Source organism: Neoarius graeffei, chromosome 18 (assembly GCF_027579695.1).
Source record: "Neoarius graeffei isolate fNeoGra1 chromosome 18, fNeoGra1.pri, whole genome shotgun sequence".
Taxonomy (NCBI): Eukaryota; Metazoa; Chordata; class Actinopteri; order Siluriformes; family Ariidae; genus Neoarius; species Neoarius graeffei.
The window spans coordinates 30,280,645-30,303,935 of record NC_083586.1 but is presented as its reverse complement, the minus strand read 5'-3'; the positions used below and the strand labels follow the sequence as shown (position 1 = coordinate 30,303,935).

Here is a 23,291-nt window from a genome sequence, read left to right as displayed (position 1 = left end):
TTCAAAGCTGCTTCATAGTAACGAGGACCTTGATAGAAATGTAGTGGAGTGAAAAGGATGATATTTGCCTTTCAAATGTAGTGAAGTTAAAGTCATAAGTTTCCAAAGAAATGCTTAAAGTACAGATACTGTGTACTTAAGTACAGTACTCCAGTAAATGGACTGATGCCTCTTTTCCACCAAAGCAGTTCCAGGGCTGGTTCGGGGCCAGTGCTTAGTTTGGAACCGGGTTTTCTGTTTCCACTGACGAAGAACTGGCTCTGGGGCCAGAAAAACCGGTTCCAGGCTAGCACCAACTCTCTGCTGGGCCAGAGGAAAGAACCGCTTACGTCAGCGGGGGGGCGGAGTTGTTAAGACCAACAACAATAGCAAGACCGCGAAAGGTCGCCATTTTTAAGCGACGAGAAGCAGCAGCTGTACAAATGCGAAGTCATCCATTATTATTGTTTTGCTTCGATATTCGCGCCAAGGTTTATACAAACGCAGCGACATAACTGCCATATACAGTGATGTAATGGTGTGGCTCCCCTTTGCACCACAAGCTATGGAAAAGCAAACTGGTTCTCAGCTGGCTCGCAAGTTGAACGAGTTGTGCACCAGCACTGGCCCCGAACCAGCCCTGGAACTGATTTGGTGGAAAAGGGGTATTTGTTACTGTCCACTTCTGCTGATGCCCCCTTGAAGATGGTTCATTTCTTCTAATTGCGGCATATCTTTCCCCACCCCACCCCCTTGTACCACAGCAATTTGATGCATACAACAGCATCATGCATTTACCGTTATGAAACATGTATGAAATATTTGTGGAGTGTCCACTATACTGTTATCGTCATAATTTGTGACTCTTCCAGTACATCCTTAGTCATTTTATGAAATTTCTGTTCTTAGAAAACCGACATTATGGGAAGACTAAAATGAACCAGAGGAGCAGTCGCTCTCACACCATTTTCCGCATGGTGAGTGATCTACTGAATGCTAATTATTTTGGGTTTTGTTTCCTGGAGTAAGCATACAAAGGGGTTTTGTGGGTGTGGCTCAATTTTTTTTATTTATTTATTTACTTATTTATCCCCCCAGATCTTGGAGAGCAGAGAGAGAAGTGACCCAGCGTCTGGTGAAAATAGAGACAGCGCCATCATTGTGTCCCATTTGGTGCGCTGACTTCTTCAAAGCTTCTTCCTTTCAAATTTCATATGGTCATGATTTATCAAAAGGCACTTGTTTCATTTCATGCCCTTTCTTTCTTTCTTTCTCTCACACAGAACTTGGTGGATCTTGCTGGGGCCGAACGTGCGAGTCAGACTGGAGCTGAGGGTAAGCGGCGGTCTCGTTCGTGTAAATAATTATTCATGTATTCGGTATACTAATATTACTTAACTGCTGGCCTTTGCTGTTTGTTTTACTTCAGGGGCCCGTTTGAAAGAGGGATGCAATATCAATCGCAGTCTCTTCACCTTGGGACAAGTCATCAAAAAACTGTCTGATGAAAGCCAGAAGTATGACTCCCACTCACTCAATACCAATTAAATACCTGGTGGTGCACTGATCATAAATATGTATTTAAGTTATTCCACAAAGTCAAGTCATACACAAGCTGATATAAGCCATGTACGAAGAGATTGTGGATAGAATAAAAGCTATTCCACTCATTCACTGGATTTTGAGAAATGGAGCATTTTTGTTTTTGCAAATTTGATAAATAAAAACTGGAAACGCATCTGAGTAATTTTGTGGGGGGGGAGCTATAATTCTTGAAAAATAGGTGTTCTTACCATCAAGTACTTTTATTTTTGGGGGTTTTGTTTTCAAGTAGTCTTTATTTCGTCCTCGGTTGGTTGAGCGACACGCTCTGCTTGCCATTTTGTTTTTCTCTACTCATGGTATGTGAGCCTAGTAGTAGAGTAGCCAATTGGAGCGCACAATTGCTCATATCCAGTGAACGTGGATAAAATAAATTTGTATTGATTTTTACCCATCGAGTTGTTTTCTGATTGGCTACTCTACTACTAGGATATCAGCTCCTATACCTTGAGTAGAGAAAAACAAATGGCAGAGCGTGTTGCTGAACCAACCAAGGATGAAGTTTAAAAACTCTCCTCGAAACCAAAACCCCCCAAATTGTCAAGTATTTAAAAGAATAGGGTGGGGTGTGGTGGTGTGGATATTTTATTTATTCATTCATTTATTTAAATCACCTATTCAACACTCCAGCCCAGTTTGTGGCGGTAACATACCTTTTAAGTTGGTTTGCCAACTGCCAAAAAAAAAACCCTAAAGGGGTGACCCCCCTCCCCCCCCCAAAAAAAAAGCAACAAAATATGGAATGAAGGTATTTGATGGTAAGAATAATAGATATAAAAAGCTATAATAATACTTTAAATAATTTTTAATATTTCATTATAGCTTCCCACACACACACATTGCTACTGTCATTTTGCGGGTTTGTTTCCATTTGAAGTGGAAATTTTATTGGACGTTTTGACCAAATTTGCAAAAAATAAATGCTCTTTCTCAAAATCCAGTGAATGTGGATGGAATAAGTTATTCCACTCAATCTCGTCGTACATGGCTTATAGTCAATTCGGGACTATGCACGTTGTCGGCTATCAGCTCATATACGACTCAATTTTGTGGAATAACCTGTTAAATTTCTCTAAATAATGATGGATATCTCAACAAAAATAATGAATAGGGTTTTCGGAAGGGTGAGCCGGTAGTCTGGTTAACACCAGACCATATCACAAGTGAAATATGGTCTGGAATCCGCCTATTGAATTTCTTGTAGGGGAGGTGTGGTTTACGATTGTCAACGGTCGTTTATTGGACGTTGCGAATGTCTATCATTTGGCGTATACGTAGCCCATGGCCAATCATGGCAGTTGTACCCGGTGACGTAGTTAGAGAGGTGAAGAAGAGAAGGAAAGAGAAGGCAAAACAAAAATAGGAAAACAATGGCACCGAACGATTACTGCCGTTTGTGCAAGACAAAGCTTGATCGAAAGTTTGGTTCATATCGCTCGCCGTCATGTTAAATGTGATCCGTAAACAGTCCCAAATAAACTACAAGCTTCCGTTTGTCGAGTAGTACGCGTCACCGTCTTTCCACCCCTCCCCACTCTCTGATTGGCTCCCTAACTCAGGCGAGCCTTTAGACCATAGTTTCCATGCTGTCTTTTCAGATCGGAACGATTGTGCAAAGCAGCATGGGATTTCCCAGGCTAACGAGCCGGGGCCTTCATATGAAAATCATTTTAAAAAATAAATAAATAAAAATACATGCAAGAAACTTGCTCTGTTAATTGGTAGCCGTCTGGATGCAAGTTTTAGCAGAACTCCTGCGTGGGCCAAAGGCCCACATGAGCGGAGCCCCGTAGAGATGGAGTGTGGACATATAAAGAAACCCATTGACTTGTTTTCTGATGGTTCTGAAAGCAAAGTTGTATAGATTGTACACCATAAGGAAACTGTATGGTAACTATAATGGTAAAGAAATAAAACAAAAGAGGCTGGCTGTGATGAGAGTTCTACAACCCAGAAACAGATGGGCACTCTGCTTTTAGACAATGTCTAAATCTATATATATTATTACAGGCGAACAGTCATAAAGGCCCCCCCCCAAAAAAAACCCACAATTTCCTTCACTCCAGTTTGACGCCTCTGTATTGTAACATCGAATCCCGTTTTTTTGAGTCTGGGTTCCTGATTTTCTATAAAGTGCCGGTGTCTATTGTATAAAACTGCTGTATAATCCTGAGTAAGTGCTACTGAGAGATTTGAAGGAAAGAAATGCTATGTGCTGTATGAACAAGTAAATGAGGAATTACAAAGGACAGCATGTCCTAAACTTGTACTAAGAACAAATCTGTGTTCACTTCATCATTTTCCAGGGGTTTCACGAACTACAGAGACAGCAAACTAACCCGCATCCTTCAAAATTCTCTGGGTGGCAACGCCAAGACGGTCATCATCTGCACCATCACGCCAGCTACTGTGGATGAAACCGTGAGCACTTTACAGGTGGGGAGGAGAGAAGCCCTTCTGACTGGTGGTTCATTTCAAATGCCTTATGGGTGTTGGACTTTTGTATTAATTTAGTTAAATGTCTTGCCTTGTCTCAGTTTGCCAGTACGGCAAAGCGTATGAAGAACGATCCTCATGTAACAGAGGTCTCGGATGACGGTGCACTTTTGAGAAGATACCGTGATGAAATCGCAGATCTCAAACAACGTCTTCAAGAGGTAGATCTGAGCTATTTCGCTTCTTCTCTGTCTAACAAATGCATGTCTGATGGAAGAGCTGAACTGAATGCGTGCTCTTCCCATGTTTGCTCCTTCATCTTTAGGTTTCTTCAATCACTCAAACAACTGCGACCGAGAAGGAGAGCCTGACCCAGCTCCTACAAGAGAAGGATCAACTCCAGAGAGAGCAAGCAGATAGAATAAGGAACCTAACAAAGCTTTTGGTGACCTCCTCAAATGTGGGCCCTGTCCAAAAGGTAATGTTGGTGTAGTTTTTCAATAATTTTCTCTTTTTAAATCGGCCGTAATTTCATGGCTTGCACGTGTTGCTGGTTTTTTTTTAAGATTCCCAAGAGAAGAGTGACATGGGGTGGAAAGCTCTTAAAGTCGCCTCTGTTAATGTCCAATGACGATGGATCTCCTGATATGAGCTTTGCTGAGCCCTTTTTGAAAAAGAGGAAAGCTGATCTTACTGTGACCGAGGAGAGTGAAGGTGGTAATTCCCCTCTGTCTAAATTCCCTTCTTTTATGTACTTTTTCTTCCAACTGCGGTGTAATTTGAAGGTTTTTTTTTTTTGTGTGTGCGTGTCAGCAGACATGGAGGAATTTGACACCCCGTGTTTTTACTCCAGTGTGGAGGACTGCCCCATGAACCAGAGTAATGTGACAATACGCTGCTCTGCAGAAGGGTGAGATAACGTTAGGCTCTTTTCACATTTGTGTTTCTCGATGATGTGGCCCGAGAACTGGGATTTGATCGTATTTGTCAGACAAACTCCAGTTCATACGTAGGATTTAACACCAGGCAGTGAAATGAGAACCAGGTTTTTTGGGCATCTTCAGCACACGCTTGATCTCTGCTTAAGAGTTTGAAGGAATAATGCAAGCGCATACAAGTGGACCGGTCTTTTAAAGGGACACTTTGGAGAGGAGAGTTTATACCCAGGAAATCCACAAATGTGACCATGTAACAATAGATCCATGGATTAAAGCAGGGGTCCCCAAACTACGGCCCGCGGGCCAGATCCGGCCCGCCACCCCCCTTTGACCGGCCCCCCAGCCCCTCTGCCCCCCATCACTTGAACTGGCCCTATGAGGCAATCCCCAAAAGTGGTCATGGCCTTTTTTTTTTTTTTTTTTTTTTTTTTTTTTTTTAAATTGCTTTTTGGCAAATAATAACATGTCTGCATCTTGTATTTTGTTGATTTTTATCAATTAAAATTGATATTGAGTTATAAAATGAACTATTCATATTTTCCGAATTTTCGTCATATGCTCGCGATCAAGCAGTGACAGGCAGCGCACGCGCAGAGAACTGTCAGTGTTCAGGACAGCAAAATGGCGAGCGGTCAGCGAAAAGCTGATAGAATGCAGAGTTTTTACAGAACAGTGGACCACCAATTATTTTTTCGTTCAGTGTAAGGACCGTGCAGTTTATCTTGTATGTAAAGAAAGTGTGTCGGTTTTCAAAGAATATAATCTGCGTCGTCACTACGAAACCCGCCACAAAGAGTATGCTAGTTTGCGAGGGCAAACAAGAGAAGACAGGATTCGGAGGATGAAATGCGGACTGGCTGAACAACAGAATGTATTCCTTCGCCAAACCCAGATCAACCAGGCTGCTGTCCGAGCTCGCTATAAGGTAGCTCACCTGCTAGCTACCCATGGAAAGCCGTTTACTGATGGGGACTTTGTTAAAGTATGCATGCCTGCTGTGGCCGAGGAGGCGTGTCCCGACAAGAAGGATGCGCTTAACGCGGTGAGTCTCTCCGCACCTACTATGACCAGGCGAACCGAAGATTTGGGGGACACCGTGTATGACCAGCTGAATGAGAGAGCGTCAGAATTCGAGTCTTTTGCTTTGGCCATGGATGAGAGCAATGACGTGCAGGACACAGCACAACTGCTGTGATCTATTGATCTATTGCTCATATTATAATTTCACTTCTCTTTTTTTTTTTTTTTTTTAACATGTATTTATTTTATAGGCCTATTTATTTGACCTTTAAGTGCTGCACACAATTATTTATATTAATATCAACAGGCCTACCTACAATTTATAATTTTCCACTCACCTTTGCCAGTGTCAATCACCTCAACTAGGCAGATGTTTCTTACCTTGACAGCTTTGATTTTTATTAGAAAATAAATAAATGGAATATCAGTGGTATTTCAAATTAAAACAAAGTGTGAAGACTCGATTACTACTTTTGCAAACCACTAGTAAAGATAAACAAATGTGCCAGGAATCAAGTGTTGGCCGTGCCAGGCTAGTAATCTCTACTACACAATGAGGCCTGCTGGTGGTCATATTTGTCTGGGTCATACAATTCTATGTGATATAGCTGACCCGACCCCGGCCCCCATCACAGTCAGGAACGACAATGTGGCCCCCAGAGAAAAAAGTTTGGTGACCCCTGGATTAAAGTTTTCCGTCGTGTGACGGATTTCCGTCAACTGAACTCTCCCAAGGCCAAATGTGAGGTCGGTGCTGATCCGAGGAGAATTAAAATGACGGGTGGTTGGGTAGAGATTGGGTTATAACGTTGTGTTGCAACACCATCAACTATCAGCAGGGTTTATTTAACTTTTTTTGTTTTTGAGCCATGCTTTGTGTCGTTCATTTCCTATGTTTGATCATGTTTAAACGTTCGCTGTCTACGGTGTGGCATTAAAAAAACATGCGCTGTCAAAATTGGCAAAATACATTCCCATGTGCTTGGCGTGCTTGTGTCTGACCATTTCTGTTTTGCATTAAATTAAATCTTGCCAAAATGACTTAGTTCAAACCTGGACATATAGAAATAGAGCATGTTAAAAAAAAAAAAAAACGAAAAAATAAACCCCGGAAAGCCCGCTCCTCTGCTTCAGCCAGACTTGAAGACCCGACGGTGCAATGCTTGCAGACTGTCAGAAGTAATTAAACCTAAATTTATAACTAACAAATCAGCAGACGCCCCAACAATTATTTTCATTAGGCCAATGTGTAAGGTATGTTAGAACCGTGCCTTATAGCCTACGTTATATCACAATTTAAAGGACGCTTGAGGAGTTGGAGGCTGCGAGCGCAATGATGTTCCGACATGCGCTAAACTTTATTCCCTGAAAATCATACACCAGCGTTCAATGCCCCAAACAGTCAAAATGTCTAGAAGACTCATCTCATCTCATTATCTCTAGCCGCTTTATCCTTCTACAGGGTCGCAGGCAAGCTGGAGCCTATCCCAGCTGACTACGGGCGAAAGGCGGGGTACACCCTGGACAAGTCGCCAGGTCATCACAGGGCTGACACATAGACACAGACAACCATTCACACTCACATTCACACCTACGGTCAATTTAGAGTCACCAGTTAACCTAACCTGCATGTCTTTGGACTGTGGGGGAAACCGGAGCACCCGGAGGAAACCCACGCGGACACGGGGAGAACATGCAAACTCCACACAGAAAGGCCCTCGCCGGCCCCGGGGCTCGAACCCAGGACCTTGTCTAGAAGACTACGGTTAAATAATAATCATAGCCTACTAAGTTAAATTACGTCAAAACATCTGTTTCTGGCCTATGAAATGATGGAGGAAAATGAGAACGAACGCAAAGTAGATAGCAGCCAACTTCACGCGATCTTTTAGGTAACTTAACACTCGTGTTGGCCACAATATTTCTCTTAATAAAATCTTGAGTTGTTTTTGAAGTCGTATTCAACACAAAGTAAGGTCAAACCCCAATTTTAATTTAAGCGATGATCCAAACTTTTTTCTATATTGACGCCGAGCACAGAGGAGCATGTCATTCTGCTTTTGGTTTCGGCAGCATGGATGCGCTTTACATGAAAGAAGGCACTGATGTGTCTGCCATCGATAAAGGTGTAAAAAAAACAAGTGGAGGTGGGCTTGGCTGTACAAAATGGGTGAAAACGGAAAGCCATTTAGTTCATGGTGCAAAAAACTAAACATTCCAGGCGCTTCCATTTGTGTGGCTTGCCACAAAAAAAAAATATACAGAAGCAATGGAAAGAGAGTGCAATAAATTGAATATATTAATCCATTAATTGATGATAAAGTTATCAGTTCTAAGTTAACCCATCCCATTCTCATTATCTCTAGCTGCTTTATCCTTCTACAGGGTCGCAGGCAAGCTGGAGCCTATCCCAGCTGACTATGGGTGAAAGGCGGGGTACACCCTGGATAAGTCGCCAGGTCTCTAAGTTAACCATTCTCAGAATTTCATTGAAATCCACCCATAACACCCCCTGTAAATTCAGTCAAATAACTTTTTTTTTTTTGCTTTAATCCATGTAGATCTGACATGTGTTCTAGAGAACATGTGACTGGATGTAAAATGAGTACAGGACAAGACAAACTTCAGTTTTTCTGAATATGATCAAATTAATAGGTTTTTTTTTTAAGGAGAGCTGAAGTCATTTTTAGACTTGCTTTATTTCTTAATTGACGTGTTATTTTCGGTTTTAGTAACCTTATATCGTGACTCGTATTGGCAACTAATTGCGATTAAATATACTTATCGGCCTATTCGGTTTTTAGCCGTGTTGAATTTAGTTTGTTTGGTCCACGGCAGGCGTCGCTTATCCGCGCGATCTTCACGAGACTTGCGTGAGACTTCGAAACATGAAGCGTCAGCACAGAAACGAGTTTAAATGGCGATTACTGCCTACTTTTTTCCAAACTTTCCTGATTGCTATCAAAACAAACAAAACTTCCGGCTTGATTACATCAGAATACGAAGGAGGGCGCGTGTGTCTTTTGACAACCCCTGTATCTGAAATCACTCCCTACTCACTATATAGGGCACTATGTAGTGGGGACGCCATTTTGTAGTGCTGTCCGAAACCTTAGTGAGGATTATTTACACCCTATGCAGTATAGTGCACTCAAAGTATCCCACAATGCATCACGAAAAGTAGCTACAACGATGGCCACTAACCAAAGCAATACATCCCATCATGCATTGCGGTCGCGCTGAAAGAAATCAAATTAAGTCTCAATTTTGATTTAATAAAAGGCAGCGGCAAAGACGAGTACTCAGCCTTAGCTGCAGGTACTTTGTATTGATTAATGTGGGAAATGCGCTCAGTATAATATGGATTTATCACAAAAACATGTGCATGTATTTTATTTTGAAAACCCACCAGCCGACTGATCCGGCACGTTTTAATTGTGTGACAGTAATGACGTCAATACCAGCACGACGGTGCCTGAAAGCGCTTTTTCGTTTTATCAATGAGCTCACTGTATAGTCCTCTATATCGTAATTCCTTCTATAGGGAGTAGTGAGCGATTTCGGACACAGGGTTGGTCACTTTGATTTCCGCTGTACGTTTTACTTTCGTCCTACGATGTCTCGCACAGGTCTCAACGAATCTTGTTTACGGCTATTGCTTTGACATATGGACTGATGTATTACAGAGCATATTTCAAACACTCATAACTTGCTATAGAGATCTTGCAGTCACGTGACCGGAAAGTACACAACCGCCATCTTGTCGGTCAAAAACACCGCTGAATACTGCTGCACTCGTGTACAGAATGGATCAATTTCAACCGACGGACTACACGGCTCATTTTTCTAATGAACAGATAACTAGATATGTGTCTAAAAATAAACGATCTACAGATTTGTGACCCTTATGGCTTACCGGATGGAGTTTTCACGACCGGATTTTGAACTGCCAGCGGAATACCCGGACGTGTATGATTACCTCATCAACTTTCCCTCGCTGTTCAGTGGTGAAGCACTGCGTGCTTATAAATCTCTGGACAGTTATCTTTACAGAAATTCAGGATTTGTCAGCGACTCAGATGTGGCATCTTGTAAACAAGAATCCTCACTGGATGGGTAAGTCACTTAATTATTGAGTATAGCACTGACCAGGCGATTAGAGAATAAGGTAATTCCAAATCGTCCGTCTTGTTTACATGGATCTGGCGTTGGAGAGGTAGAGGCTTGGCAGTGGAGATTTGAGTGGCTGTTTTCTGAGCTTAGTCAACAGGCCAGCTCTGCAGCCTCGCTTTTGCTTCCACTCCCGGCACCGCCTCTTTCGCTTTGCTTCCGATACCAATCCACGGAGACCCCGCTGGTCTCGCTATCTCGTCCGGAATGTTGTGTGTGGTTTTTTTTTTTTTTTTTCCCTCTCTCTCGTCCGGAATGTTGTGCATGCAATGGAAATCGCTACAAACCGTCATTTTCTGCTGGAAACCAATGTCCAGTAAGTCCATACAGTTGTAGTGGATATTGAAGTCCGGTACAGACGAACAACACGCAAAAATACACACACAACATAAAAAAACGTGCACAGGTAGGGAGAGCTTGTAGCCGCAGCCGTTGTAGTAGAATTGTGTATATAGTAGGGTTTTCCAGAAGAAAAGGTAGAAGTAGAAGGCGGAATATGGCGTTTGACCGACAAGATGGCGTCTGTCACAATCTGGATCGGCTGTGACGTCACATGCAAGTGCTCCATAGCAGTGACAAAATAGTGATCAAAAATGCATTCTTGTATTTAATAGAATTTTGATGATAAATTTGCCTTCAGTTCTCTTTTAAGATGTGAGATAGGCTGATTCAGGTTTTAGGAGCATTCTTTGGACCGGTGTATAGCACATTGGGAATGTCTCTTAACTGGTGTGTTTATGGCAGTTTGTGACCCTTGACTATAAACGGGCAACTCTGTGCATTGAAAAGACCAATTAGACAACAGTTTGCAAGGTTGTGGTGGGGTAGAGATGCAGCTACTTGTAAACGGGACTACTGGTGTAATATATTACATTTTTGTTAGCTTTGTAAATGGCATAGAGGAAATGTTTGTCTTTTTGGAGTAAGGACGAAAACTGGTGGTTTTTTTTTTTTTTTTTTTTAAATTGGTCTGAACATGGAGAAAGGGACGATTACAGAAGGAACTAACTTTTTTTTTTTTTGCTTTGTTTCTGAACTCTTATCCCACTACTACTACCACATCTGTTCAGTGAGTACACCGACTCGCCCCAAGTCCATTTCAGAATTGAATGTTTGGAGCGTCAGTTAGAGACTGAAACTCAGGAGAAGCAAAAGGCTGAAGAGAAGAGCATGATGCTGGAGCAGCGGACAGAAGAGCTTGAGAAACAACTACAGTCCTTGGAGCAACAACTGGAGGTGGAGGTGCAGGAAAAGCAGAGAGCTGAGCAGAAGTGTTCCACGCTGGAGCTGAAGGTTGCGGAGCGAGAAAAGCCTTCCGAGTCGGAGGATGACTGCAAAGCCCGTGAGCAAGTATGAAGATGTTACTGGCTTGTACACAGCTGGTTTTGCTCCTTTCTCTCAATTTCAGTGATCTTTAGAGCAGCAATAGCTTTTGTGAAAACCACAATTGTTTAAGCATATGGAGACTGTCTTAATTTCTGAAATTACTTCCTCGGGTGGTTTATTGAGATGTAGATCAATAATGTATATACTTTTTTTTTTTTTTTTTTCCTCCCCCCTCTCTTGAACAGTGTCTAGAGGAGGCTGTACAGCTCTGTCACACGCTGAGCTCTGAAAGGGTGCGTGCTCAAACTTTGACATAAAATGGCCCTATAACAAATGTGAAATTAAAATTAACTCCTTGCTCATTCTGGTTTATACAGAATGGGCTTTAAATGTTTTAAAGGACCTTATGGCTTCTTTTAGTGCATTTTTTAAATCCAATCACTCACTGATTTTTCTTCTCCTTGAGTCTTGTGTTGAATGGCTAAGTTGCACTTCTTAAATATTATAACACAGGAAGTAATTGCTGCAGAACGGGACTTGCTGAAGCAAAGACTTGAGCTCTTGATGCAGGACAATCAGGCACTTGTGAAAAACCAGGAGACTCTCCTGAGAGACATTGAAGAACAGAAAGATGCAGAGGAGTTTGAGAAACTTGAGGAGGAGACCAAGAAGGACTATGAGGTCTTTGGGGTTTCTGACACCTTTTTTTTTTTTTTTTTTTTTTTTTTTTTTTTTTTTTAAAATGTATATTTGCAACATTTTTGTTATTGTGTAAAATGTCAGTTTAATGAATCTACTTAACCAAGTGCCCTTCCTGATATCTTGCGTTTTTTAGCGAGAGTTGGAGGCTGAAATTTCAGCATTGAAAACTGCTTTGGTAGATACAGAAGATCTGGTCCAAAAGCTGAAGGTCTGAATATGCGGTCATATACTTCATTGTTTAACATGTATACTGTGTAAATGTGTCAACTTATTTTTTTTTTTCTTTCTATAAATCGTGTTCGTAGTCTGATCTGGAGATGATGTCAGGGGAGCTGAAAAAGAAGAATGACTTGGTGGCTGATCTGCAGAGTTTGGTATGTTAAAGCTAATTCGTATGTAGAATCCAGTGTTGTAGTCGAGTCACTAAACCAAGTCCCCAGTGTTCAGATCGTTTATATTAAAAGAGTTGAGTCCACTATTGATCTGAGTCCGAGAACAAGACTCCAACTGCACCACTTCACGGTGCCGGTTTTGGCGCCATTAACATTAGTTTGTTCCTGAACATGACGTGTGAATGTGCATTCTCTTTGTCAGGGAGTGCGAAATGTTCTGTCGGAGATGGTTGGGAGACGGATGTAGAGTAGAGTGGGGGGGGAAAGCCCCCCTTAAGGAAAATTCAGTTTTTCTCCAAGTTAAAATGAACCATGTGTTTAGTTTTAAAGGAACAGTCCACCGTACTTCCATAATGAAATATGCTCTTATCTGAATTGAGACGAGCTGCTCCGTACCTGTCCGAGCTTTGCGCGACCTCCCAGTCAGTCAGACGCGCTGTCACTCCTGTTAGCAATGTAGCTAGGCTCAGCATGGCCAAATGGTATTTTTTGGGGCTGTAGTTAGATGCGACCAAACTCTTCCGCGTTTTTCCTGTTTACATAGGTTTATATGACCAGTGACATGAAACAAGTTCAGTTACACAAATTGAAACGTAGCGATTTTCTATGCTATGGAAAGTCCGCACTATAATGACAGGCGTACTAACACCTTCTGCGCGCTTCGGCAGCGCATTGATATCTGAGCTCCGTATCAATGCGCTGCCGAAGCGCGCAGAAGGTGTTAGTACGCCTGTCATTATAGTGCGCACTTTCCATAGCATAGAAAATCGCTACGTTTCAATTTGTGTAACTGAACTTGTTTCATGTCACTGGTCATATAAACCTATGTAAACAGGAAAAACGCGGAAGAGTTTGGTCGCATCTAACTACAGCCCCAAAAAATACCATTTGGCCATGCTGAGCCTAGCTACATTGCTAACAGGAGTGACAGCGCGTCTGACTGCGTCTGACTGACTGGGAGGTCACGCAAAGCTCGGAGAGGTACGGAGCAGCTTGTCTCAATTCAGATAAGAGCATATTTCATTATGGAAGTATGGTGGATTGTTCCTTTAATCATAGTTTTTGACAACAGTGACATGAACAATAATGCCACCTAAAGTTTGCCTAAAGTTGTTTATTATTATTATTATTATTTTTATTTTTTTTTTAAACAAAAACAAACATTGTGCCAAGGCCCCCCCCCCCCCCAGCAATAGGCCCCCTCACTCAAAAAAAGCTGTTTGGATAGCAAAAGTGTTTACTTAAGCCTATAATGTGAAAGAAACAAAATATCCCTGAATTAATGAATAGATGCATTATTTTATTATTTCGCATTTTAATTTCAATTTTTTTTTTAAATTTCAATTTTTAATATTAAGTTCAAATTACTTGCTTTACTCAACCAGGTAAGCGAGATGTTATTAAAAACTATATGTATCTGCTATTCAGAAATGTATGAAATACAGTAATTATGATAAAAGGAAACGATGCCCCCTGGGGGCCATTTACCCCGCCATTAAGGGGGTGTTTTACCCCACATACTACACTTTTACAAAAAAGGGTCCTACTTTCAAAATGTGATTCAACTTTTTATACCTAATGTATTTTTTTTTAACGTACTGACTTGTCTACTCATACCACATACACAGCTGTGATATCTGACGAAATAGCAGCTATCCAAATACAGTTTTACTGATATCTGAAAATTACATCACTTACCATGAAATTTGATTTCTCTCCGCTGCGTTGCTGATATGCGATCCACAGTGGATATTTGTATATCCCCGTTGTCAAGCCAGTCCATAGCAACAACAGAAATGTAACTTTGCGCCATCTGGTGGTTATTTTGGGTAAAACAGGCCGGGGGCGTATTACCCCACTCTACTAAGTGTAGGTGTGCTTATTAATACAAATAGATGAAAGTCTTCCGGAAATCCGGATATTTGACACAACTCTTGAAAATCTCCGCTTTTCTGAATGGAGAAATTTATTTTTCGGATTTTTCGCATTCCTAGATGCGGCGTAATACTTCGCGTTGTCCTTGCATGGGCGCAGTCCTTAAATAGTCCAAACATAGTTCGTTGATTAAAGACAGGTGTTCTTTGTTAACGGCACGGGCGCCTTCAGGTGCACGAGCTAAGGCGCGCAGGACTGACACCGTTTCCTCTTGTGTTAATAATTCGCCGTGTCAAAACAAGCAAAACTTTCCTCCTTCTTTCGACGTGACGAGAGGTAAGCAATTTATTTATAATTCCCCCCCCCCCCCCCCCTTCAAAGTTGCATTTTGTGGCTTCGAAGCTAAGTTTTAGTGCGGTTTCTAGAACACACCAAGAAAACATGGAAGAAACAGCAATAATGGAAGAGCCGGTTTCTAAGCTACCTAAAACTAGCAATGGTAATTTTATTTTTTATTTTTGTTACATAATGCACTCAGGCTGCCAGTCAGTGTGTGACACACACCTTGAAAACTCCTAGCTACGCCCCTGATTTACATGAGAAATTTGGTATTCATTGGTGTGTTTAAATTTACAGACAATACGAACTAATGTAAACAATTGGCTTCAACTCGCATAAATATGAATTGGAAATGTTTAGTTCACTTCAGCTTCTGCAAACGCACAGCTCTACTAAAAGATTGATAAACGAGGCTGAATGTCCCCAACATTGAAACCTGAAAGCTTTAGAAACTCTAACAGACCTTTACTTTTTAACAGGACTGTTTTGGGATTTTGCTGAGTTTACCTTCAACTGTCGTGTTTTTTTTTTTTTTTTTTTTTTTCCCCTCAAAGTAATGAACTGTGTAGCAGGAAAATCACCGTGTTTTCTAAATGCACTCCTGAAAATTGCTCATTAACTAGGGGAATTAAATTTGATATTTTTGACATGTTAATCGTTAATGTACATGAAAGAAAAAGGCTTAAAAGTTATAACTTGTTTTAGTGAAAAGTACTAAAATGCACTAGAATGCAGGGTTTTGTGTTATTAATTTTTTTTGGGGGGGATGTTGCTGCCCCCCAAATCTTAGTCTGACTTTCAAAAGTTCAGGATTTTTCTTTGCTCCACTTTCATCCCTAAATCCAGAATGGCAGGCAAAATGGTGAAACGGGTCAAGCGAGGCACAAACACAGGGGTGATAGCGTTCCGGCGCCGCGCCGGATTTCCGGCGTACCGTGGCTGGGGGGAAAAAAAAAAATCTAGTTCGCCCATTGTCCTGTGTCATTCTGAGATGCGCAGATAGACAGTAAAGGGAATTCGGAATTCCCTTTACTGTCTATCTGCGCATCTCAGAATGACACAGGACAATGGGCAAACTAGATTTTTTTTATTTTTTATTTTTCCCCCCAGCCACGGTACGCCGGAAATCCGGCGCGGCGCCGGAACGCTATCACCCCTGCAAACAGGCTATCAAAGACGAGAAACAGGAAATCAGGGCTCGGGAAACCAAACGAGAGAATAAGGCTCAGTAATGTGTCAGCAATGCAACTCCCTACTTCGCAAAGTAGGGGTGTGTTTCTCTCTTCCCCCCCCCCCCCCCCCTTTTTTTTTTTTAAATATAGGTGTGCTGATTGCACCTTAATTCTGTGCAGGTGCGAGATGTTTACGGCGCGTGCACTGTCCGGAGTGTGCGCCTATGTGCGCAGGTGTGACACTCTGACGTGAAATTAGTACAAAAATTTAATGTAGAGAAATACTTATGGTAACATGCCATAGTCCCCCCCCCCCCCCCCCCCCCCCCAAGTTGGAGGTCAGACATTTAGAGTTGAGAGCTCAAGTTAAATGCACGAAGAGTCTTAATTGTCCCGATGTTGAATTTCTTGTACAGGACGGTAGGGACCTTGTTCAAGAGGTCACGCAGCTGCGGCGCTCGTTAGATGATGCAGAGGGCCTCAGTTTGGAAACCAAAAAGGAGTGGGCATTCCTGCGTAGCGAGAATCTCTCCCTCAGAGAGCGAGATGTAAGGATCAACCATACTTTCGTTTAAAAAAACAAAACCAACTTTAATTTGCTTAAGTAATTGTGACCAACACAATGACCTTTTCCAACACCAGGCAACTTTGACTGCTCAGCACAACCAAATGGAGAATGAAGTCAAATCCCTGCAGAGCCAACTCGAGTCTGAGAAAACTCGTTTCAAGAAAATGCAGGCTGACCTCCAAAAAGAACTGCTCAGGGCTTTTGATGAGAACACCAAGCTCACTGCGCTTCTGGATGGAAAAGTTCCTAAAAGTGGGGTTTGTTTTTATCTGTGCATCTAAATAAAAATGATCTAAAATTGAATGTGCTGGAATTAAACATTTTTTTGAATGTCTTTTAGATGTACTGGATAACTTGACTTTGGAGAAAACAGTTGCTGAACTCAAGAAGGAACTCGAGAAGAGCCAGGAGAGTGAAGGAGCTCTACAAAGCAAAATGGAGGAGTTGGAGGTTCTTCCAGCAAAAGTGGAGGATTTGTTGAGACAGGTGAGAATTTTACCAATCCATTGGAACGCCATGATCTTCAGTGATGGTGTATACGTTTAGATATTTTAGGATGCATATATTCAGCTCAAAAATGTGTAGGTAAAGCTATAAAGGTTGCAAATGTTAAACCCTTTAAGTAAATTTTTAAATTGGGTCCTTACTTTTGGATTCAACTTCAGCTCACCCCACAGGTTTTCAAAGTAGTTTGGGCCTTCTGAAAGTTCCAACCATGACATGGTTGAAGCTTTTTGATTGAGGCAGCCGGCTTTTAATTTAACATTTTCATTTAAAACTTTTTAGTACTTCATGGTGTCTATAAACGTCATGTGTCTTGATGGAGGGCTTCCTTCCCAAGGCTTTTGGAGGGTTGAAAAACTGCTAGGTTTGCAAAGTACGCCATTCTAACAGTCCGAGACACTTGAAATGAAATAGAAATGGTGACATGCTTCAGTTGTATCCTTGTTCATAAGAATTACTTGGGCATGCCATATGGGTGTGCAATATGAAGATATTAGATTGTGAACAATCAAAATGTCTCCATGAGTTGCATTTACAGAGATCGTTAGTATCCTGCTACAGTGCACATTTCTATTAGTTGCGGTTTTATGGGTCATACATGCATCCAAAGTTTTATCCATTTTGACGCACCAGTAATGGCAAACAGTAGGTAGTGCCTTGGATTTTTTCCTGTTGCAACGCTACCTTTCACATCCCCCATTTGGAAACGTAGCTGCATGGATGACCACACTTGGTCATCTAATTAAGAACTTGGTCCCTAAATCTAATTCCACATTGGTAATATGGAACTATTTTGGATTTTCCATAATGGATACAGCACAAAGTTATTTGCAAAGATAAGGTTGGCATGTCAGATGGCAACATGATGCACCTTTTCAGCCACCTCAAAACAGTGCCTGAAAGGGTTTGCTGACAGTGATGGCGTCCCATGTGAATGCATCAGCTTCCACCATGCAGTCAAAGGGTACAAGGCCAAAACAACTAATGAAAGCGTTTGAGGGAGGCGCTCTACTGTATGATGGGACAAGGAAGTGCTAGAAAGTGGGAACTGATATGATTCCAATTAAAAATTTTGGAAAAAGGTTTCACAAGCAATACCAGATAATGTGCAATATCTCTCCTGCTGCCCCCCCCATATCATCTTTTTATATTTGTATATATAAATTTATCTAGAAATTCTCTGTTTTCTGTTTATCTGTAATGATGCTGCTGGAATCTTAATTTCCCTGAAGGAACCCGCCCAAAGGGATCAATAAAGTGTGGTGTGTGTGTGTGTGTGGTTTTTTTTTTATTTTATTTAATTTAAGACTACTCAATAGTTCATATGGTATGCAATACCTAGTTGCAAACTCCCCCCCCCCCCCCCCCCCCCATGTCCTTTCCATGGCTGTACTTGGAATGCTGTGACAACATTCGACCTTGTTAAAGGGTCGTGTGCGCGCAAAAAGGCAGCAAGAGGACAAATTGGCTGAATTTGCACCGCCAATACACAGGGCAGCAGTAAACCGTGAGTTGGCCTAGTGGTTAGCGTGTCTGTGCCGCAATCAGGAGATCGCAAGTTCTACTCCCTGATAAAAATGGTACCTATTGCCGTCTGGCAAGGCACACTACAATACACATGCGAGTGGCGAGTCAAACTCTTGTGGTTACCAGAGGACTAGCCCCCCACTCTAACCCTAGATATGTAATAGGCGAGAGGCTGAGGGAAACGGAGATCGATGCCTCCCTATGCGTCACATGGTGTGGGAAGGACTTTGATTTTTTTGATTTGACAATGGGCAGCATGGTGGTGTAGTAGTTGGCACTGTTGCCTCACTGTAAGAAGGTTCTGGGTTCGAGCCCAGTGGCCGGTGGCAGCCTTTCTGTGTGGAATTTGCATGTTCTCCCTGTGTCTGTGTGGGTTTTCTCCCACAGTCCAAAGACATGAAGTTAGGCTCATTGGCTATTCTAAATTGTCCGTGGGTGTGAAGTGGTTGGTTGTTTCCCAAGCCCAGAAGTGGGAGGGTTGCAGCAGGAAGGGCATCTGGCATAAAACTATGTTCCAATTAATGACCTGTGGATCAGTAGGGTCCACATGGACCTATTAATATCGCTGGACAAAGAGGAGGAGGAAGATGCTACAACACGCTTTCTTTTTCTCCCCCGCAGCTGACACCCTTTTACAGGTAGCTGTATCTTTATTGGAACGTTCAATTCCAGGAACACTGCAATGGTGACCTCATAAACAGAAAAATTAACAAGTTAAACGGTATCAAGAATATTCATCAGGGTATCAGGCCTTCCAAATAACATCAGTAAAGCCATTATCCATCACAATCACTTAATAGTAGAAGTAGTTTATCACACACACACTTGTGAAATTCCTCTCTGCATTAACCCATCTGAAGCAGCGCACACACATACCCAGAGCAGTGGGCAGCCATTCTACAGTACCTGGGGGGCAGTTGGAGGGTTGGGTACCTTGCTCAAGGGCACTTCAGCCCAAGGATACCTCCATGTTAACCTATTATGCATGTCTTTTGGATTGTGGGGGGGGGGGACTGGAGGAAACCCACGCAGACACGGGGAGAACATGCAAACTCCACACAGAAAGGCTCCTGTCGGCCACTGGGCTCGAACCCAGAACCTTCTTGCTGTGAAGTGACAGTGCTAACAACTACACCACTGTGCCACCACTGTGTAGCTTTGTTTTTAACTGATTTCACGAGGATGTGACAATGATCCTTGCAAACCTATCCAAAACCATATAGCTGTCTGAAGAGGAGCATACTTCCTTCGACATCACAAGGACTCTCTTTCAAAGTTGGTTTGTTAAACAGAAATAGTGTCATTCTGACATTTGAATGATGTAATAAAATGGAGGGGGGGCACTATATAGCGACTGAGTCATAGTCTTGCTGCACTTGAATCTTACAAGTCTGACCCTTCATTTCATTAACAACTGGGAGTTGTGCAATATGTCTTCAAACAGCATATTTCCCCACAGGGGTATACAGTGGTGCTTGAAAGTTTGTGAACCCTTTAGAATTTTCTATATTCCTGCATAAATATGACCTAAAACATCATCAGATTTTCACACAAGTCCTAAAAGTAGGTAAAGAGAACCCAGTTAAACAAATGAGACAAATATTATACTTGGTCATTTATTTATTGAGGAAAATGATCCAATATTACAAAACTGAGTAGCAAAAGTATGTGAACCTTTGCTTTCAGTATCTGGTGTGAGCCCCTTGTGCAGCAATAACTGCAACTAAATGTTTGCGGTAACTGTTGATCAGTCCTGCACACCAGCTTGGAGGAATTTTAGCCCGTTCCTCCGTACAGAACAGCTTCAACTCTGGGATGTTGGTGGGTTTCCTCACATGAACTGCTCGCTTCAGGTCCTTCCACATTTCGATTGGATTAAGGTCAGGACTTTGACTTGGCCATTCCGAAGCATTAACTTTTTATTCTTCTTTAACCATTCTTTGGTAGAATGACTTGTGTGTTTAGAGTCGTTGTCTTGCTGCATGATCCACCTTCTCTTGAGATTCAGTCTGTGAACAGATGTCCTGACATTTTCCTTTAGAATTCCCTGGTATAATTCAGAATTCATTGTTCCATCAATGATGGCAAGCCGTCCTGGCCCAGATGCAGCAAAACAGGCCCAAACCATGATACTACCACCACCACGTTTCACAGATGGGATAAGGTTCTCATGCTGGAATGCAGTGTTTTCCTTTCTCCAAACATAACGCTTCTCATTTCAACCAAAAAGCTCTATTTTGGTCTCATCCGTCCACAAAACATTTTTCCAATAGCCTTCTGGCTTGTCCACGTGATCTTTAGCAAACTGCAGATGAGCAGCAATGTTCTTTTTGGAGAGCAGTGGCTTTCTCCTTGCAACCCTGCCATGCACACCATTGCTGTTCAGTGTTCTCCTGATGGAGGACTCATGAACATTAACATTAGCCAATGTGAGAGAGGCCTTCAGTTGCTTAGAAGTTACCCTGGGGTCCTTTATGACCTCGCTGACTATTACACGCCTTGCTCTTGGAGTGATCTTTGTTGGTCGACCACTCCTGGGGAGGGTAACAATGGTCTTGAATTTCTTCCATTTGTACACAGTCTGTCTGACTGTGGATTGGTGGAGTCCAAACTCTTTAGAGATGGTTTTGTAACCTTTTCCAGCCTGATGAGCATCAACAACGCTTTTTCTGAGGTCCTCAGAAATCTTTGTTCGTGCCATGATACACTTCCACAAACATGTGTTGTGAAGATCAGACTTTGATAGATCCCTGTTCATTAAATAAAACGGTGCCCACTCACACCTGATTGTCATCCCATTGATTGAAAACACCTGACTAATTTCACCTTCACATTAACTGCTAATCCTAGAGGTTCACATACTTTTGCCACTCGCAGTTATGTAATATTGATCATTTTCCTCAATAAATAAATGACCAAGTATAATATTTTTGTCTCATTTGTTTAACTGAAAAACTGATGTTTTAGGTCATTTATGCAGAAATTATAGAAAACTCTAAAGGGTTCACAAACTTTCAAGTACCACTGTAAATAATATAAGGTACTGTTCAGTAACTTGCAAAATGGTCTTAAAAAATAATTGTAATATGATCATGAATTCTTATCCTAACTGGGGAGGAATTTGAGGGGTCAGGTTTTGTTAAATTTGTCTTCAGAAAAATCCTTCACAGAAATATTCCCTTCAGGTTAAATCTTTCATTTCAGTGCGAGATTAGGCCTATTAATCGGATCTCCTTTTCACCCCATCTTTACGAAGGGCGTGAATAATTCTGTAAAAGACTAAACAATACTGCAGCATGTGCAGAGTAAACACACACATGGAATATTGAACAAAATTGAGTCCAAGGTGATTTGGGGGTTTGTGTGGGTTTTTTTTTTTTTTTTTAAAATAAATGTCATTGTAGTTATCTTCTAAAGGAGAAAATGAAAATTCACCATCCATGTCCAGTGAAGTTGGTGGTTTTACGGGATCGGTTTTTGCAGTGTGGGTCGTTTGACATTTATTCTGAAACATTTTAAGATAGCTTGCAATACCCAAGCTGAAAGTAGGACACATTTTAAGTCGTGCATTTTGCATTTCAGTATGCATGTTTTGTGTTGTCTGTTCTCAGGTGTGTGAGTTCAGTGGTGAACTTTACTCTGTGCAAAAAGAGAGGGACGATCTTATCTCTGCTCAGGCAGTGTCCAATGAGGACAATGAAAGACTGAAAGGAGAGGTTGTAAAGGCCCAGGAGGAACTTCAGGAAATGCAGAAGGAGTTGACTGATGCAGAACTCAAGAAAGTTCAGCTAAGCGAGCAGTACACGGAGACCACAGAGCAACTTGCAAAAGCCCAAACAGATCTGGAACACCTGTTGGAGGAAAACGGGAGTCTTCTCAGTGCCTTGGAAGAAGCTAAGCAGAAGGTTGGTGCGCCCTTTTTTTTTTTTTTTTTTTTTTTTTTTGCTTGTTCCAGTGTTCATTTTAATTTAAAGTCCATGAAGACGTTCATTAACTCCATAATCGAATATGGTGTCTCCCTCCCAAAAAAAAAAAATTCTTTCTTCCCAATAGTCCGTGCAGTTGGGTGAAGACCTCGAGTCACTTCGCTGTGAAAGAGAGAGGCATTTGTCAGAGTTGACTACCACAGCTGAACAGAGGAACCAGCTCCAGGAAGCAATCCACAGCGAAGACTCTGAGCAAGCTGAGAATGTTCAGAACCTCCAAGCAGAGCTGCAGACTATTAAGGAGGAAAGAGATCAACTGAAGAAAGACATGGAAGAAAACGTCGAGCTGGTATGCTTAAATAAGATGTTTTTCAAATCTCTACTTATGGTCTTGTAATGTTTGCAAATGGTCTAAAATGTAGCATGAGCTGCTGTGTATGCAGAGTGAATTGGTGGAAAATTGTCGTTTTATTTTTTTTTTTAAATATACTTTATTTGTAGACGTTCATGTGCACTCTGAAAAATAACTGATCTAAAACTTTAGATGATCGAAAATCAAGGAGAATTGAGGGCATCTCTGGAGAAGGCAAAAGTGCAAGAAGATAAAATACTTCAACTGGAAGCAGAAAAGGCTCAACTGGAGTCCAGACTGTCAAATCCAGCTGAGAACAGTCTTGTTGAGGATTTGCAAATTCAGGTATCTTTTAAAATGTGTTGCGTAATATCTGTTCCAGGCACAGAATTGAGACGTTAGTTCAGCAACAGAATAGCATTAACCCGATCATCTGGAGATTGCCAATGATGCCACAGCTATC

The 23,291-nt window shown here is 41.8% G+C and overlaps 1 protein-coding gene across 4 annotated transcripts in view; it reads left to right on the top strand.

Annotated features, from left to right (window-relative positions):
* The window catches only part of cenpe (centromere protein E), an 83,047-nt gene that overhangs the window by 5,739 nt on the left and 54,017 nt on the right, over nucleotides 1–23,291 (top strand). For all 4 annotated transcript variants that reach the window (XM_060898664.1, XM_060898663.1, XM_060898662.1 and 1 more), the window contains exons 7-26: nucleotides 889–956; nucleotides 1,078–1,152; nucleotides 1,263–1,314; nucleotides 1,409–1,496; nucleotides 3,888–4,017; nucleotides 4,119–4,238; nucleotides 4,343–4,495; nucleotides 4,584–4,731; nucleotides 4,834–4,927; nucleotides 11,216–11,495; nucleotides 11,717–11,764; nucleotides 11,985–12,152; nucleotides 12,307–12,381; nucleotides 12,479–12,547; nucleotides 16,368–16,499; nucleotides 16,594–16,771; nucleotides 16,860–17,005; nucleotides 22,162–22,455; nucleotides 22,604–22,825; nucleotides 23,021–23,173. In XM_060898664.1, the coding sequence (XP_060754647.1) occupies nucleotides 889–956; nucleotides 1,078–1,152; nucleotides 1,263–1,314; nucleotides 1,409–1,496; nucleotides 3,888–4,017; nucleotides 4,119–4,238; nucleotides 4,343–4,495; nucleotides 4,584–4,731; nucleotides 4,834–4,927; nucleotides 11,216–11,495; nucleotides 11,717–11,764; nucleotides 11,985–12,152; nucleotides 12,307–12,381; nucleotides 12,479–12,547; nucleotides 16,368–16,499; nucleotides 16,594–16,771; nucleotides 16,860–17,005; nucleotides 22,162–22,455; nucleotides 22,604–22,825; nucleotides 23,021–23,173 (2,693 nt within the window). The remainder of the gene's footprint in view (nucleotides 1–888; nucleotides 957–1,077; nucleotides 1,153–1,262; nucleotides 1,315–1,408; nucleotides 1,497–3,887; nucleotides 4,018–4,118; nucleotides 4,239–4,342; nucleotides 4,496–4,583; nucleotides 4,732–4,833; nucleotides 4,928–11,215; nucleotides 11,496–11,716; nucleotides 11,765–11,984; nucleotides 12,153–12,306; nucleotides 12,382–12,478; nucleotides 12,548–16,367; nucleotides 16,500–16,593; nucleotides 16,772–16,859; nucleotides 17,006–22,161; nucleotides 22,456–22,603; nucleotides 22,826–23,020; nucleotides 23,174–23,291) is intronic.